This window comes from Poecile atricapillus, chromosome Z (genome assembly GCF_030490865.1).
Source record: "Poecile atricapillus isolate bPoeAtr1 chromosome Z, bPoeAtr1.hap1, whole genome shotgun sequence".
Taxonomy (NCBI): Eukaryota; Metazoa; Chordata; class Aves; order Passeriformes; family Paridae; genus Poecile; species Poecile atricapillus.
The window spans coordinates 78,866,434-78,882,193 of NC_081289.1; the positions used below are offsets into that span (position 1 = coordinate 78,866,434).

Sequence of the window (15,760 nt, forward strand, 5' to 3'; positions counted from 1 at the left end):
TCTTGGGGATCAGTAACTTGACACCCCATTGGCACATGGTGTCTCTTCCCCATAGGGGACATTTGTAATTAGAGACAAAAGGACGGATGCTAGCAATTTGACCATCCAGACCCTCAATTTGCACTATGTGTTTTGAAATTTTTGCTAAGGACATTCCCCCTATACCTTGGATTTTCCCTGCTATGGGTTGTAACTCCCAATTTGATGGCCAGATCTTGTCTGGAATGATTGTTACATCTGCTCCTGTGTCCAGCAGCCCTGTCACATGTTGGCTGTCTGATCCACAGGTTAGGTTACAACCCATAATAGGTTTGTTTTCCCCAAGCGCTTCAGCCCAGTAAACACCAGGTGTTTTATCACTTACTGGGATCCCCATTGGAACTGGGATTTCCTGGGCAATTATCTGTCCCTTGGGGAGAAAAAACGGTGGGTGAAGACAACGAGCTAGAAGTATGAGTTCTGTAACCTTTCCTTTTATAGTCATAGGTGCTATTTCAATTTCTCATTGTGTGTGTGTGGTGTCCCCAATAACAAAGTAATTACCGTCCAGGTCCTTGAGCCATGCTGTCAGATCAGGTGTGTTCTCAGGCAAGTCTACCACAATGACTATCCAGTGCTTAGATCTGAAATTAAATGCTTTAATGGTTAATAATCGAAATCGACCAATGGGTTTCCAAGCTTTAAAATAAAACTCATCCCCATTATGACTTCCCTGTTCTCCCGCAAGTCCCCTCCCCATTTCCCCCTTTTTTATTAAAGGACAGAGATTGGTCGCCACTTCATTTATGTCTGCGTGCAGGGCGGGCAACTGCTGTGACCCAAGTTTTTTAGCAAGCTGGTATCAGTGTTTTTCCGTTGTTTTAAAGGACAGCTTTTAGCAAAATGTCCCAGTTTTCTGCAGTGAAAACAAACTCATTGTTGCTGGTCAGACGTCATCTGTTCACTCCTTGTTTCAGATGAAACTGCAGCAACAGCTCTTTGGTTGGTCTAAGGAGGTCTCTTTTCCTATGAAAACATCTCTGCTTTCCTCACACAGGCTTCTGCCATCTGTGCGAGTGTCGGAGGTGGGTCCATAGGCAAACCTAGAATGACTCTACGGCAAAACTCATTAGCATTTCTCTGAGCAATTTCCTTGATTAACTCTGCCTGTACCACGGGGTCTTCTACCTGATGGGAGACTTGTTCTTTTAATCGGTCTAAGAATTTCAGAAATCCTTCTGAAGGCATTTGTTTTACATTAATATAACTACCCTTAGTCTCAGCTGTTGGTAGCTGGGTAAAAGCTTTCTCTGCAGCTGCAGTGATAGCACGGCTTGTGATAAAGCCATTGTTTGGTCATCAGGTTTTTCCCATACTCCTTCACCACATAAATGATCAAAAGTAATAGCATTATTCAGCAAATCAACATTTAGGTGATTGGTTTTTAATAATTCTACCAGTAGGTTTTTTAGAGACCGTTTCCATGTGTTCTCCCATAAATCAATTTCAGAGGGTGTAAGCAAACACCTGAAAAGATCTTTAATATCTGTGGGAACTAAATCATTTGAAGTTAATGTCATTTTAATTATGCTTTTAAATATCTCACTATTACGACCAAATTCTCTTAGAACTTTGCAAATTTCTTTTTTGTCCTGATATGAGAAGGGCTTGTAATGCCGATTTTGCGGTCTTGTTCCAGTAAAAATTACTGGTGCAACAGTAGGAAAAAAAACTGAGTCCCACTTTCCAGGTTCCCCATTCCCGGGAATTGTATTAATTCAGCACGGCAGAGAGGCTTGTCCTGCCTGGGAACTGGGAAGGCTAGCATTTCCCCATCCCCCAGGGGCGCCACGTGAGTCTACAGTGGGAGCAGTCTGAGGGGACCCACCCTCCCATCCCCCGGGGCGTCCCCCGGGGCCATGAGGGCACAGCACAGCAGCAGAACCACACCCGCCGTTGGAATGTGGTGAGGAAATCTCACCTCCCTGCTCACTCCCAGGCCTGCCCCCCAGACCATGGGAACTAGGAGGGGCTCCACCCCTCACCCCTGTCCTGACCCAGCTCCCAGCCCCACCCCTGCCTCTGGCTCCCGCCCCATTCCCACTCCCTGCCTCGACTCCTGCCCCGTTTTCGCCCCCCGCTCTGGCTCCCACCTTGTTCCCACCCCCTGCTCTGTCCCCCGTCCTGTAAGAAGCAGGCAGAAGGGAGAGGTTATAGGGTGATGTCACGCAGGGCGGGCACCCAGAGAGAGAAAGAACTTGAGTATGGGAGGGGTTATGGGCGGAGAGAGGCTTGGGGGCGAGAACCTGTGGGAGGAAAGGGTTATGGGATGGGTGAGGGGGGAGGAGAGCACATGGTTGGCACTCTGATGGTCTGGCACATGTTTCTGAGTAAGTTCAGCCAAGCTCCCCCCTCCTTGCAGGGAGGATTTTAAGCTATGCTTTTCAGGATTCTCTGCGGGGAGGTAAGGGTATGGGAAGGAGCTTCCGTCTGCCTGCACAAAGCAGACAGGGTCAGTACGCTCGGGGGATAGTCTGAGCCCTGAGAGGCATGCGTCTGGAACTCTCACAGAATATGCTTCATACGAACCCTCTGACTGGGGAGCTGAGGGAGGGGGAGAAGGGGAGGGAACCAAAGATTTTTCTAGCTTTTTCTCGTGTCTTTGTAGAATTGCTTTCCAAATTAAAAGGAACAGTGGGATGTATTTACCAGCTGTGTTCTCTCCCTGTTCAATTTGCATAGTGAGTGCTTATCCGATTTGGTCCCATTCAGAGAGGGAATCAATATTCAAGTCCAGAAAATGCAAAAATACCCATTTTGTGAATTTTTTCAGCTTATTTTTTGAGAAAGTGATATTTCCAGCCTTTAAGATATTCTTAATATGGGAATAGTTTAATCTTTGCTGTGTAGAAAAATGAGAACCCATGGTCGATATTAAGGCTTTGCTACACAGACTGGTCTACCCTTTTTTACCACCGAGATAAAGCAGAAAAAGATCCAAACTGTCGCCCTGAAAACTCAGCTTCTGAGCTTGCTGACATAGTTTTCTAAAGACTTTCCCAGGACAGTAACTGTAAACATAGATATGTGTACATTCTTTCTGTTACACGTCTTGTGATGGACATCTCTCATGGCCAGTGCTGTGAGAAAGTGTTATCCTGACCATCCAATCCCTGGCCGTGGTCAGGAGCCTATAAATCCTTATAAATCTTCTCTTCACCACACCTCGACCTGTGTCCGTGTGATCTGTTCATCTTCAGCGGCAACATCTGGTGAACCCCTACGTGTCTTGCACGTGTGTTACAGGGTACTGTCTAGCCTGTGGCTGTGGATGGTTTTGGGCTTCCTCTTACGGAGGGCCTGGTTTTGGAGATATGGTGTGCAGTGCATGATCAGAGAGGAATTGATGTTTCGTATGCTGACTTTCAGCAATTGTGTGAGTACGGGAAAACTGAGGGGTTTTTCCCTGTGGTTGAAGCGATTTTTTCTCAGTCGGCTTGGGACGCTGTAGGCGATTCCCTGATCGAGGCTCTGCTGGTCGGTTATGAGCCCCGGCTGCTCTGGCTGCTCGGGATCTGGCGAAGGTGCGGCTTTCTGAGGCCGGGTCCCGAGGTCGCCTCCCCCGGGATCGCCGGGGCCCCCGGCGGGTTGAACGGGGCCGCCGCGGGACCGGTGGGCGTGACCCCGCCTCGGCCCGCACCCCGGTGGTGTAAGCCTGAGCCTTGCCAAAGGGCCATCGGGGACGCCGCGGACCCGGGGGGTGTAACGCCGCCTCGGCCCGTGCCCCGGCGGTGTAGGCCCGGGGAGGGGTTGGATCCCTGCCCGGGGACTGCCGGGGACGCCGCGGACCCGGGGGGTGTAGCCCCACCTTGGCCCGCGCCCCGGCGGTGTGGGCCCGGGGCGGGGTTGGATCCCTGCCGGCAGGCTGTCCGGGGCGCCGCGGACCCCGGGGGTGTAACCCCTCCTCGACCCGCGCCCCGGCGGTGGAAGCCCGGGGCGGGGTCGCCGCCTCCGCGTGCCCTCCCGGCACAGACCGAGGGGGGGCTGCCTGAACGGGGGGCGGCGCAGGCCCTGGGGGATGCCTCGGAGTCCGTCCCATGTCCGTGCTGCGGCGGGGCCGTGCCCTGCCCCGCGGTGGGGGATGGGCCGGGCCCGGGCCCCATGCCGGAGTCGTGCGGCGGGGGCACGGGTGCTGCGGGTGCTGCGGGCGCGGGGCTGGGTTCTGCCAGCCCCGTGCTGCCGGATTCCCGTCCTGCGAGCCCGGGTTGTTCCCTGGCAGCGGAGCGGGACGGTGCCGCAGCTCTGCCAGCTGTGCCTTTACCGGCGCCCCGGCCCCCCCCCCCGCGCCGGGAGCGGGCTCTGCTGAACTGCCTCCAAACCCCCCCGCCTCAGGTTCCCGGGCATCACCCGAGCCTGCGGCTGGAGCCAGGCCTCCCCCGTCGCCTCCTGCGGCTGTGGCAGACCAAGGTCCTGCGCTGTTTACCAATGGCTCCGGTGGTGCTGCCGCGGGGGAGAAGGCGGTGGCCTTGACGGGCCAGGGGCCCCAGGCTGCTGGAGCCTCTTCAGCTGGCCTGTGGACTTTGTCCTCCTGTAAAATGACTGTGCAGCTGAGCATGTCAGGCATTTCATGTGCTTCTGAATGCTTTGGTCCAGTGGGTGAGGCCGTGAGTGCTCTTCTTGTGGCATGGTTGAACACCACTGCTCAAGGCACCATTGTTCACCTCGGGGACGTTGATTCAGATTTCCTGGGGTGCATTTCTGCCATGGGTTTCACACTCACCCCTCCTGTTCCTAGATTTGCTCACCTTGTGCCTTTTGAGTTTTATGTTCGCAGAGCTGAGAATCAGCTGCAGGGAGATGGTGGCTTCGGGTTCCCTGGACCTCCCTGGGTCACTGGACTGCTGTTCTGACAGCCAGGGATCATCCTGAACGGGTCTGCACCCTGTCCATCCTTGGTGATATGCTGTCAGAGATTAGCTTCTGTGGGTTTTGACACTGGCATGGACATCATGATTGTCTGGTTTGCTGATGGACCCTTGGACCGGATGCTGAGGCACTCAACACAAAGAAGAACTTGAGACTGACTCTTTGTTCAGCAGATTCTGTTTTCCTTTCTCATGATAGACTGGTCACCCTCCGTGACCTGATGCAAGAACAGTTGGATCACAGTGATCTGGAGTTTCAATCAGTCCCTGGGACATTCCTGTTTTCTGTATCAAGAAGTCTGGGAAATGGGGGTTGCTACAACACCTCCAGAAAGTTAATGCTGTGATGGAAAGCATGGGGATGTTGCAGGCTAGCATGCCTTCACCTGCCATGTTTCCTGTTGATTTGCTAGTCCTCATTGTGTATCTGAAGGATTGTTCTTTGCAATTGCTTTGCATCCCAATGACAGACCGAAATTTGTCTTTCTGGTGCCAGCTATTAATAATGCTGAGCCCACACAGAGATGTCAATGGAGGTTTTGCCATTTCACAAGGCTTGTGAAAATTTGCCGGCATTTGCCGATGATATGGGGCTCTAGCCCTCTCTGGAGTTTGCAAGCAGTTTCCTGCTGCTCGTCTCTACTACCTTCCTGAAATTATTTGAGGGTCAAAAATAATTTTGGGACAAACAGTCCCACATTTGGAGGTGCAATTATTTTTTTTGCATTCAGTGCAGACACTGCATAAATGATGTCCAAATATTAATGGACTTTTACATGGTTGTGTCCCTATATGGGACTGACCACGACACAACTGTCTCCCTTGTTTGGTCTATTAAAGGGGGACTCTGATTTTAAAGTCACCTCTGACACTGACCCCACAGGCACAGTAGATGCTGGAGGAGGTTCTGTGAGCAGTTTCTGCTCCTCAAGTTTATTACATTAATCTTTGCTCCTCAAGTTTATTACATTAATCTTTCCATTGATGTCGCTGTTTTGTTTTTTGTTTTTTTTTTAAAGAGTAATGAGGCTGGATCAGCCTAATTGGTGGAGTTACAGGCTGCTGTCATAGCATTTCATACGTTTTCCCAGGCACCTTTCAGTTTGGCCATGGCTTTTGCTTCCATGACCAAATTGAGAGCCATCCACGAGCAGGTGTTGATGTTGGACAACTGTGTCATTTATTTTTGAGTTTTGTTGTTTTTTCTGGTTCTTGTTTTTTGGATTTTTTGTTTTTGGTTTTTTTTTTTTATAATAATGAAAGGGTGAGATATCATCCTGAAATTACAGCCTTCTGATTGTATGGAGTATTGTATTTTTTCCTGTTATTTATCTTTTGATTGTTTATAATGTTGCTAGTTTCTTTGTTCATTTTTCTTTTTTCTTTTCTTTTTATTAAACCGGAAAGGGTGAGATGTCGCCCTGAAAACTCAGCTTCTGAGCTTGCTGACATAGTTTTCTAAAGACTTTCCCAGGACAGTAACTGTAAACATAGATATGTGTACATTCTTTCTGTTACACGTCTTGTGATGGACATCTCTCATGGCCAGTGCTGTGAGAAAGTGTTATCCTGACCATCCAATCCCTGGCCGTGGTCAGGAGCCTATAAATCCTGGAGGGAAAAATAAACTTCTCTCTTCTCTTCACCACACCTCGACCTGTGTCCGTGTGATCTGTTCATCTTCAGCGGCAACACCAAACTGCAGTCAGAGTTTAAAAACTGCCGTGGAGCCCAGGACGTGCCACCAGTACCCCCCCCACACACTGCGTGTGCTGCCACATGGGCTCCTCCGGTTCCGATACTGGGGGGAGGCTCGATTGGTACCGGCACCACCACCATGCCGCGCTAAACCCCGCTACAACCGCTGGATCTCCTGTGCCCCTGCGCACCCCTGGTACCTGTTTCCTGAAGGACGCGGCGGTGCTCCAAAAAGGTTCTTGATCCGAGTTGACTTGTGTTCTCTGCGAGCTACCAACCAGATCCCTGTCAGTAAGATGGCGGGGTAGATGATGTTCCCAAGGCTTATTAAAACACCAGTGGGGTGCTTTCCAGACGTCCCGTGGGGTCCTGAAGCCCCCACGATTGTGCGCCACCTGAAGTAGCCCCCCTTTGTCCCTCCCCGATTAATCCTGGCTATCTCTGTCGAGGGGAGGTGTCACGATCCGCAAGGTGGGATTCATGATGTGGTTCTTTTAGTCGGTCTTAGAGTACAAAAGATTATCAGCAAACCAAGGACTTAAACAGCAAAACACACTTTATTGAGTGCTCATCAGCACTAATATGCGATAGAGGGAGAGAAAGGAGAAAGCAAAGCCTAAGGAAAAGAGAGTAAAGGGATTATAGCTACCAACGTCGAAGTCCACTCAGCCGTCCAACGACGCAGAGTCTTCTGTCCTTTGGGAAGATCTCACAGGAAGGTAAGTTTGGGGTATATGTGATTTATCTGAGGAGTTTCTTTTTCCAGCGACTCCTTAAAGGAATCAGCAGACTGTGAATTTTTGGCACACTCCTCACTCAGAGCAGTTTGTAAGAAATGAATTTCATTTTGCAAACTTTCAAGTAAATTTTGTAGGGATTGTATAATTACATTCTCTTCCTGCCTTTGTCTCGTGCGAGCCTCTACAGCTGACGTAAGGCAAGCTCCCAATACAGAACAAATTATGGTTTTATTACGGCCAAATTTGAACTTTGACTCAAGTTGCAGGGAGCAAATTCTATCGGTTACATTTTCCAGGTTGAACCAATTATTTTGAGCCCATTCTTCCCCAGCTGGGGAGGGCTTAGCATTGTGTTTTGCTAACAAAGCAATGAATGCAGCTTTATCTTTTATACTAGAGTTTTCAGAGTGTTCACTCATCTTTGTGTGTGTGAAGGGCCCAGTACCACTACAGGGAGGTAAGACTTAAGTTACACACAAACGCAGCCTTTGCCACGTCACCCTTCGCGTCCCTGTATGGATGAAGAGACCAAATCTGCTTCGGAGGCACCCCTTTATGTTAAAACTCAAGTTGTCTCTTCACTACACCAAGCAGTCAAGATTAATCAAAAATGCATAACAGTACACAGAACCACTACAGGCAGGTAAAACTCAGTCACACTACATCCGACGCAGCCAGCGCTATGGTCCCCCCTGCCGTGGGTGGAGAGACCAAATCTGCTTGGGAGGCACTCCTTTATCTTAAAATTCAGGTTGTCTCTCCGCTACACCAAGCAGCCAGCATATAAAAAATCAGTAAGTCTATAAAAAATCAGTAAGTCCACCTTTTGTACTCAGAGATCCCTTGTAAAATTCTGAAGACAGAGCCCTCAAACGAGTGTAGGGGTGCTTTTCACCTGGGCGTGTGCAGTTTTCGAGAAATCCGAGTCGCCTCCCTTGCTTTCTAGACACTGCTCACCAGCGTGGCAGGCTAGGTGCGGCTGAAGCGAAACGTCCTTCCCCTGATACAGACTGCACAACAACCTGCAACCCCTTCTGTCTCTCAGAATCCTGTCCGTGACGCCAATTTATGTCACGATCCGCAAGGTGGGATTCATGATGTGGTTCTTTTAGTCGGCCTTAGAGTACAAAAGATTATCAGGAAACCAAGGACTTAAACCGCAAAACACACTTTATTGAGTGCTCATCAGCACTAATATGCGATAGAGGGAGAGAAAGGAGAGCGCAAAGCATAAGGAAAAGAGAGTAAGGGGATTATAGCTACCAATGTCGAAGTCCACTCAGCTGTCCAACGACGCAGAGTCTTCTGTCCGTTGGGGAGATCTCACAGGAAGGTAAGTTTGGGGTATAATTTTATAGTCTTTTGCAAAGCGAGGGGTGCAGGGCCACAAACAGAGGAGATTGATGAGCATTGTGATGGATTCCATTGCGCAGGGGGCAGGTGTAGGGTACAGAGCGATCCATGTCGTGCAAGTCTTTGCTCACCAGCAGGATCGAGGGCAATGTATGGTGGAAAACCCATTGCACAGGGTACCACGCACAAACCTCTGCTCACCAGCAGGAACGAGAGCCATGAGTCGTAGAAAACCCGTTGCACAGGTTACCAAGCCTCTGCTCACCAGCAGGAACGAGAGCAGTGTACCGTGCAACCACCTGCAAACAATCACTTAGCAAACATCCATCTCAGCTAGGCCAAAACCCCCAAACCAAGTCCGTTGTGATATTCAGGGTCTCAGTCTCTGTCCTTGAGACAGTTGTGAGACAGATGAGGGAATCTTTGGACTGTCTCTTACAGGAGGGCAGGGAGGCTCTTCATGACCAAGATAAAGACCAAAGGGCTGTTTTTTCCCTCTGGGACAGTGTTGGATGTTTATTCAGGCTGGGATCCAGGAGGAAAAAGAGAGGGAGGAAACATTTCCCGGGTACTTTCAAACCTTGGGAGAGGGGCGGGGAGACATATAACACCAACCAATGAGATAATATTCCAGGGACAGGGAGGGGAAGGGAAAAATATGTCACATCTGCAGGGAGGGTTTACACAGAAACTAAGGAATGCCCAGGCATGTGCACTACCACACTTTATTAAATTTGTTTTTGTATATTTATATATACTTATATATATACATATTTATTTTTAATTTTAATTTAATTTTTATATTTTTTTTTTCATCTGTTGAAGGACTGCCAAACTTGTGTAAGTAGCCAAAAACAGGAAGCCCTTTTCTGTTCTCTGTAGACTTTGGCAGCTTGATTCCAGGAGGACAAATGGAAAATTTCTCCAGAAAAGACAGAAAAAAAAACCACAAAAAAGAGTTGTCACAGATTGGAAGTGTGGTGGCTGTTTGGATAATGTTCCGATTCTGAATACTGTGCCGTCTGGATATGTCTAAAGCTGGGTGTTCTGAATCTTAGAAATTCTGATAAAATGTAAAATCTTTATGAAAGCATGGGACTTTGACTTAAAACTTCAGCCTGGTTTAAATTTTGAGATGGCTAAGGCAAGCATACCTGTGTGATCCTCACAAAAACTTCTGAGACCCCTTAGCCTTGGCTTTGCTTTGCTTCTCCTGCAGTCCAGTATGATAATCCTATCCTAGTGCCAGCAGAGCTTGGGTCCTTCCAGGGGCAGCCTTTCCTCACCACTGCAGTGTGGGAATATTGCCGAAAGAGATGAGTGTCAGCACTGGGCTGCTCATGTGCAAACCCATGAGGTTGTATAGCACTGCTGCCTTGTATGCTCCTCTTTTTCTGTCCTGTTGTCATAGGTAAGCTGAAGTGTATTCAAGAACACATCCTCCAAAACTATCTGTGCTGTTCATGTACTTGGGAGATATTTATTGGTTTCTGATGCTTTTAGGTCTCTGTGTAACACCTTCTGATGGTCTCTGGACCATTACAATGCAGTGTCACAATTTTACTTCTCTAAGGGAGAATTGCTCCTGAGCAAGTTTCCCTCAGAAATGGTTTTAGCTTTTGGCTACTTCAACATTATTTGTCAGTAAACATATTGTGAGGGCTGGCTGCTTTCCCACATCCACACTTGTAAAATGAATGGAATCATTCTAATGTTGAAAGCCACACCTGCAGGGAAATCCTTATCTCTTGAGAATTTTGCATATATAAATTACACCTTTCCCTCTCTGAGTTTTTGCATTTCTCTGGATACAGACGAGAAATTGCTTTTTGATGATGAAATCAGATTTTTCAGTTTTTTTCAGAAGATAGTTCTTTTTATGATCAAGTGACTCAGATTAAATCAGACTGAAATTTCCCCAGGACCTTTCTGTTACACCTCTGTCCCATTTTACAGAAGTAATTGCTACAACTTTTATTTACAACTTTTTTACAACTGCTCCAGTAATTGCCATGCAATTGTCTCTCTCTTTGTGAGTGCTTGAGTTGTGATTTAATTTTCTACCATCATGCTTGCAGTTTGGAATTGGGATTAGCACTGTATTTGCAGTAGAATCTACAGTCCCAGAGAATGGGGAAGAAACACATGGAAGCCAAACCTTTCCTCTCTCCACTGGGTTTTCATTAGGGAGTCACCACCAATCTTCACAACACAGGGAAGCTGTTTAAAACCTGCATGATACTGGTGTGCAAAGTTGACAGTGAAGGCAAGGCTACATCTAAGAGGTTAATTTCCTAAATTCCAAATTACACACAGAAAACAGTGAGACTCCCCTGAGAAACTGATGGTATAGCATGTAAGCTGGTTTACTGGAAGGACACAACATATGAATGCCTATCAGTTTTATTATTTTTACCTGGCCACTGGATAACTCTGAGAGGACATATCAATGTAGAAATTATTCATAATTCATTTCTACATAATATCAAATTAAAATACATTTGATTTCTTTGTGACTGACTTTCAATCTAAACAATGCTAATATTAGTATGCTCATCATCTAACATGCCTAATATGTTCAGGAGGCTTTTAAAGGCTTTCAGAACTCTGGCTCTTTGTTCCTGTTTCAGTTTTTCATTGGGCTGAAAAAACTTTGTCACCAGCAAATTGACTCTATTTTGTATTAATCTAATTATTGTATTTCTATTTAGAAAGACTAAGTAAAATTTGGATCAGCTTGTCCTGTGATTATATATGGCAGCATAAATGAAAAGTGGGTGAAAAGAACTTGATGACATCCCTGGGATCTAGAATCAGCTCTGCGATGCAAAGACCTTTGGTGCACTGACAACAATGTATGTTACTTATTTTAAATATGCAGCACTTTGAATCCACAAAAAGATGGAGATACTAGTCTTTGAGACACTTGGAGATGTCCTTGTGACTACACTGGTAGCTAAACATAGGCTCATTTTCTCAGAGTGAAAAAAAAAAAAAAAGGCTTAAAATCTTTAACAGGCTTGAATATATTTGCAGATCTGCTGGAGTAGTTACTGCAAAATCCATTGTTAATAATTGAAAGTTAGGAAATGCAGGCAGGAAATGAAGCATATTCTTGCCTTTTGCTCTCTAAAGGAATTAAACCATTGAAGTTAAACCACAGCACCCAAGGTAACTCTTTGAGGTTGGGATCCCTCACCTTGGTGTTTGATGGTTTGAGCATTCTAGGTTATCCTTCTAAATCCCGAAGACTTCTCAAACCAGTCATGCATGGCAAATTACATTTGACATCAAAAATTGCTATGATTTCTAATGTCCCCTGTCTCTCTGTTACCACTGTCCACCCAGCAGCAGCCACAGAGACAGGGGAGATAGTTTAGCTTATCAAAGAAGTACCTAAAAACGAGGCTCTTTCCCTTTGCTGAGATGGCAGTTACAGCTTTATTTCTTGGGATCCTACAGAGTGAGGTAGCAGGAGGGAAAGAACAAGAGGTATAGGTAAGCCTCTCTTTTTGAAGGCAGGGGAAAGGGTGGGTTACACTTACACAACCAATAGGGAGAACTAGGGAGAAAAAGATAAGGGAAAGAAACTTAAAATTCCACATTTTCAGGGGTACATTTTTTGGGTCATATCATTTTTCCTAACTGCATTACAATATCTCACCCTTTCTTATTATATAAAATTTTTTAAGGGTTTTGAGATCATTTTGATACAGGTCACGAGTTTGTCCACCACTTGTGATTGACAGGCCGGTTAAGTTGCTTCTGATCCTCTAGCTCTATGTGGTTGATCTCTGAGGTAGTAGAGACTAATTTCTTGAGAGCTTTTAAAACTAAATAACGGACAATCCTGAATGCTAGCATGATTAGAAACAGAGCAACAAAACCCAAAAAGATTGTTTTGATTATCGATGTCCACCATCCTGTGAGTCCCCAGCCTTTGAACAGCTCACTAAACCAGTCCTCAGCTTCTTGCTTCACTTGTCCAATCAAGTTCTTCATCTCTCGGAGGGCTCCATGGACGTTGGGAGCTTTTGAGGACAGGTTTAGGCAGCAAAAGCCCTTCAAAATTCCTGGCATTCGTGTCCATGCAGCAGCAGAAGAAAATCTATGGCAGCCCGATTTTGGAGTGTGGCCTGTCTGGTAATCTCTTCATCTTCGAGGAGGGACCTGAGGGTGGCTGATGTTAAGTTGGCCTGTTTAATCACCCCGCATTCAAGCTGTCCTAATTCATCTAGTGCCTTGGCAGCTGCAACCCATGGAAGAAATATGGATGCAGCAACCCTTTCTGATTTTGCCCAATGAAATATATCCAAATCACAATTTGAGTCTAAAATATCAGTGCTTCTTTTGTGGATTTCATGAGTCGAATTGTCTTTCCTAGTCCATCTAAGAATTTGGGTTTGGTTGGGTGCAAACAGGGACAGCCTCCCAAAAGTGCAAGGCTCCCCTCGAAGGCGAGATGGGACTCCTGCCCATGCTTTATCTCCACATATTAGAAATATACCTTTAAGGAGGATTCTTGGATGTGAACGCCAAGGATTGTCCACTAAGACCTGACTTAGTGCACCACACCATTGTTTTGCTTTGTATTCTTTTCAGTACTGGATTATGTGATGTCATGGTTTTAAAGCAGTAACTAAAAAATTACTAGAAAACTTACTTATTTCTTCCTGTGAGATATGGATTAGAACAAGAGCAAAACAGGCTTAAAACTTAAAAGGAATAAAGAAAGTTTATTAACAAAACTACAAGAATAAGAACACCAGAATAAACTTCCAGAAAACCCTTTTATCCCCCACTACTCAACTATTCCCTTGTTCACATGACAGCATAGAGACAAAAAACTTTGGAACTTTGGTGTTTAAAACAGTCCCAGTTCCTGCTGGAGTATTTTCATCAGCCTTTGTAGAGAAACAGAAGTCTTCTTCTGCTAATCTATGGAGTTTCTCACAAGAAAGCTATTTCTGTTATAGCTTTCTATTTTTCTGATGCCAGCTGCCCGGAAATCCTGTCATCAGTTCACTCCTCTCATTTCACATCACTCTGAGGTGTGTATGGGCCATGAGTTTAGGGATGTCATTTTAAAGGATGAGTTATTCAAAGGCAAAAGTTCTTTTCATCTGTTTTTGTGAGCTTTTCTGGAAACAGAAGTTTTCTCTTTGCCTCTCAAAAGACCACAAATCTTCAACTATTACTTCTCTCCCTCTATTTCAGTATCTCACAGCATTATAGTCACTTCACTATTTGCTCAAAATCCAAACTTTGAACACTCCATTCCTCCCAATATACTCTGTCATGAATTAAAGGAGCTCTTTTTCAGAACACTATTGTCCATTTCCATAGCTTTAACAAAAAAATATTTCAGCTTAATTAAAGCATCTCCTTATTCTCTACGTCTTCTGAAGCTTAATTCTTTTCTTTACTGTCTCTAATAGTTTATAAAGTCTCTTTACATGTTGATTACTCTCTTTTTCTTTCTCTGAAAAAAAGGATTAATCTGCAAGTCTCGTCTGGGTAATGAAAAGGTTAAAACCTTGCCCAGGCTTTGTAGATGGTTCTGTGATCTCTGCCGGAGCAGCAGCTGGAGTTGTCTGCGATGGAAGATTTTTTATGGCTGCTCTGGAGAGTGTGGTCACTGTATCAGCCCGCTGTAGGTCAAGAGCTTTTTTCTTTCTTTACTCGGCAGTCTCTGGTGAATTCAGTCACAGCAAAAACTGCAGCCGAGCCAGGGACCAGCCTGACCCGGCCAGAGCCCAGTACAAGCCCCGCAGGCCCCATCTCCCAGCCGGGAGCTGTGGCAGGCCCAGCCCAGCCCCTGCCAGGGCTGCATGGCCTGGGCAGGGGATGGGAAGCCAGCTAAAGCTCAGTTACCTTTCACAGCCAGGAAACAAAGAGACCAAGAAATTCTCAGGCTTAGGTCTTAAGGTGGTGTTCTCAGGTTGATCTCACTTTTCAATGGTTAAAACTGCTGTCCATTTTTAGAAATGGCCAGCTGTTGGCTAGGAGACAAACTCCCATCAGCCTCCAGCGGTTTTAACTTCCTTAGGTGTTCCTCTTTGTTTTCTTAAATGCCAATCTATCACATGTGATGGTATAGTTTTGTGTCTGGCAGTGGATTGTAAATGAAGTGAACAGAAAAGGGTGCAGGGGAAGAGCCTAATAGCTGTAATTCTTGGGGCTCTTTATTAGCTCTGGGCAGTACTGGTAACCACTTTTCTATTGGATTTTTCACTGTCACAGCTCACCGTTTACGATTTTCATGGGGTTGATCACTGTGTGTTTTAGGAATTGTATTAAACGTGGGATCACTAAAACTGACTGTAAAATCTTCAGCCTGCAGGGGAATTCCTACCAGACAGGTGGACATAGGGTCTTTTGCTGCTTCAGTGGACAGGCAGATATTGTCTTGTTGAAGTGTGTGTGCCAGGGTCGCCCAGATGTTCTGTCATGGCTGAGGGACGATCCAGGCAGTTGTCAGGCTGCTCAGAGCGAGCAGGAGGATGGCTGAGGTAGGGCTCATCATGGGTTTCAGTGTGAGGTAGGTCTTTTCTAAAAGAAAAGAAACAAACATTTTTAAAACATATTCTCAGTCAATGTACGCAGGTCAGAGAGTTACCAGAGGTTAGGAAGGTTTCTTCTTTTTTTTCCCAGCGGCGTCTTCTTTTGGAAACGACTGCCACTTGTCTCTCTTCTTCTGCTCGGGCTGGGTTTTTGGGAACAAAAGGCTTTACCCATTTTTGAGGAATCCATCGGGGGCCTGTAGGGGTGGATACACATGCGTAACCACTCCCCCAGGTGACAAGTTCATAGGGGCACTTGTTTTGCCAAGTTTCAGGGTCCCTGACTAAAAACCGGTGGACGCTGTGACAATTTAAACTGATCACCACTGTTAAAATGCCGAGTTACAGGAGGATTCATTTTCTCAAATGAACAGTTCTGCTAGAGTTTTAGGATTGCTAATGATTTCCAATTTCTGTGGAACAACAGTCCTTTTAGTGATCTCCAGGCCCAAGGTGGCATCAATTTGAACCTTGTCTTCCTGCAATTGGAATCCAGCAGAGG

The 15,760-nt window shown here is 46.3% G+C and overlaps 1 protein-coding gene across 1 annotated transcript; it reads right to left on the reverse strand.

Moving 5' to 3' along the window:
* Nucleotides 1-3,257: 3,257 nt before the first annotated feature.
* LOC131572612 (basic proline-rich protein-like) lies at nucleotides 3,258-4,142 on the reverse strand. Its single transcript, XM_058825860.1, has 3 exons — nucleotides 4,138-4,142; nucleotides 3,848-4,027; nucleotides 3,258-3,667 (listed from the first exon to the last, which is right to left on the reverse strand). The coding sequence occupies exons 1-3, from the start codon at nucleotides 4,140-4,142 to the stop codon at nucleotides 3,280-3,282; spliced, it is 573 nt and encodes a 190-aa protein (XP_058681843.1). The 3' UTR covers nucleotides 3,258-3,279.
* Nucleotides 4,143-15,760: the final 11,618 nt, after the last annotated feature.

Excerpts from the sequence above, each read along its gene's own strand:
- LOC131572612 (XM_058825860.1), bottom strand. Across the intron at positions 3,668-3,847 it reads CCGCCGGGGCGCGGGCCAAG|GCGGGGTCACGCCCACCGGT; the intron begins GTGGGGCTACAC and ends GTGCGGGCCGAG.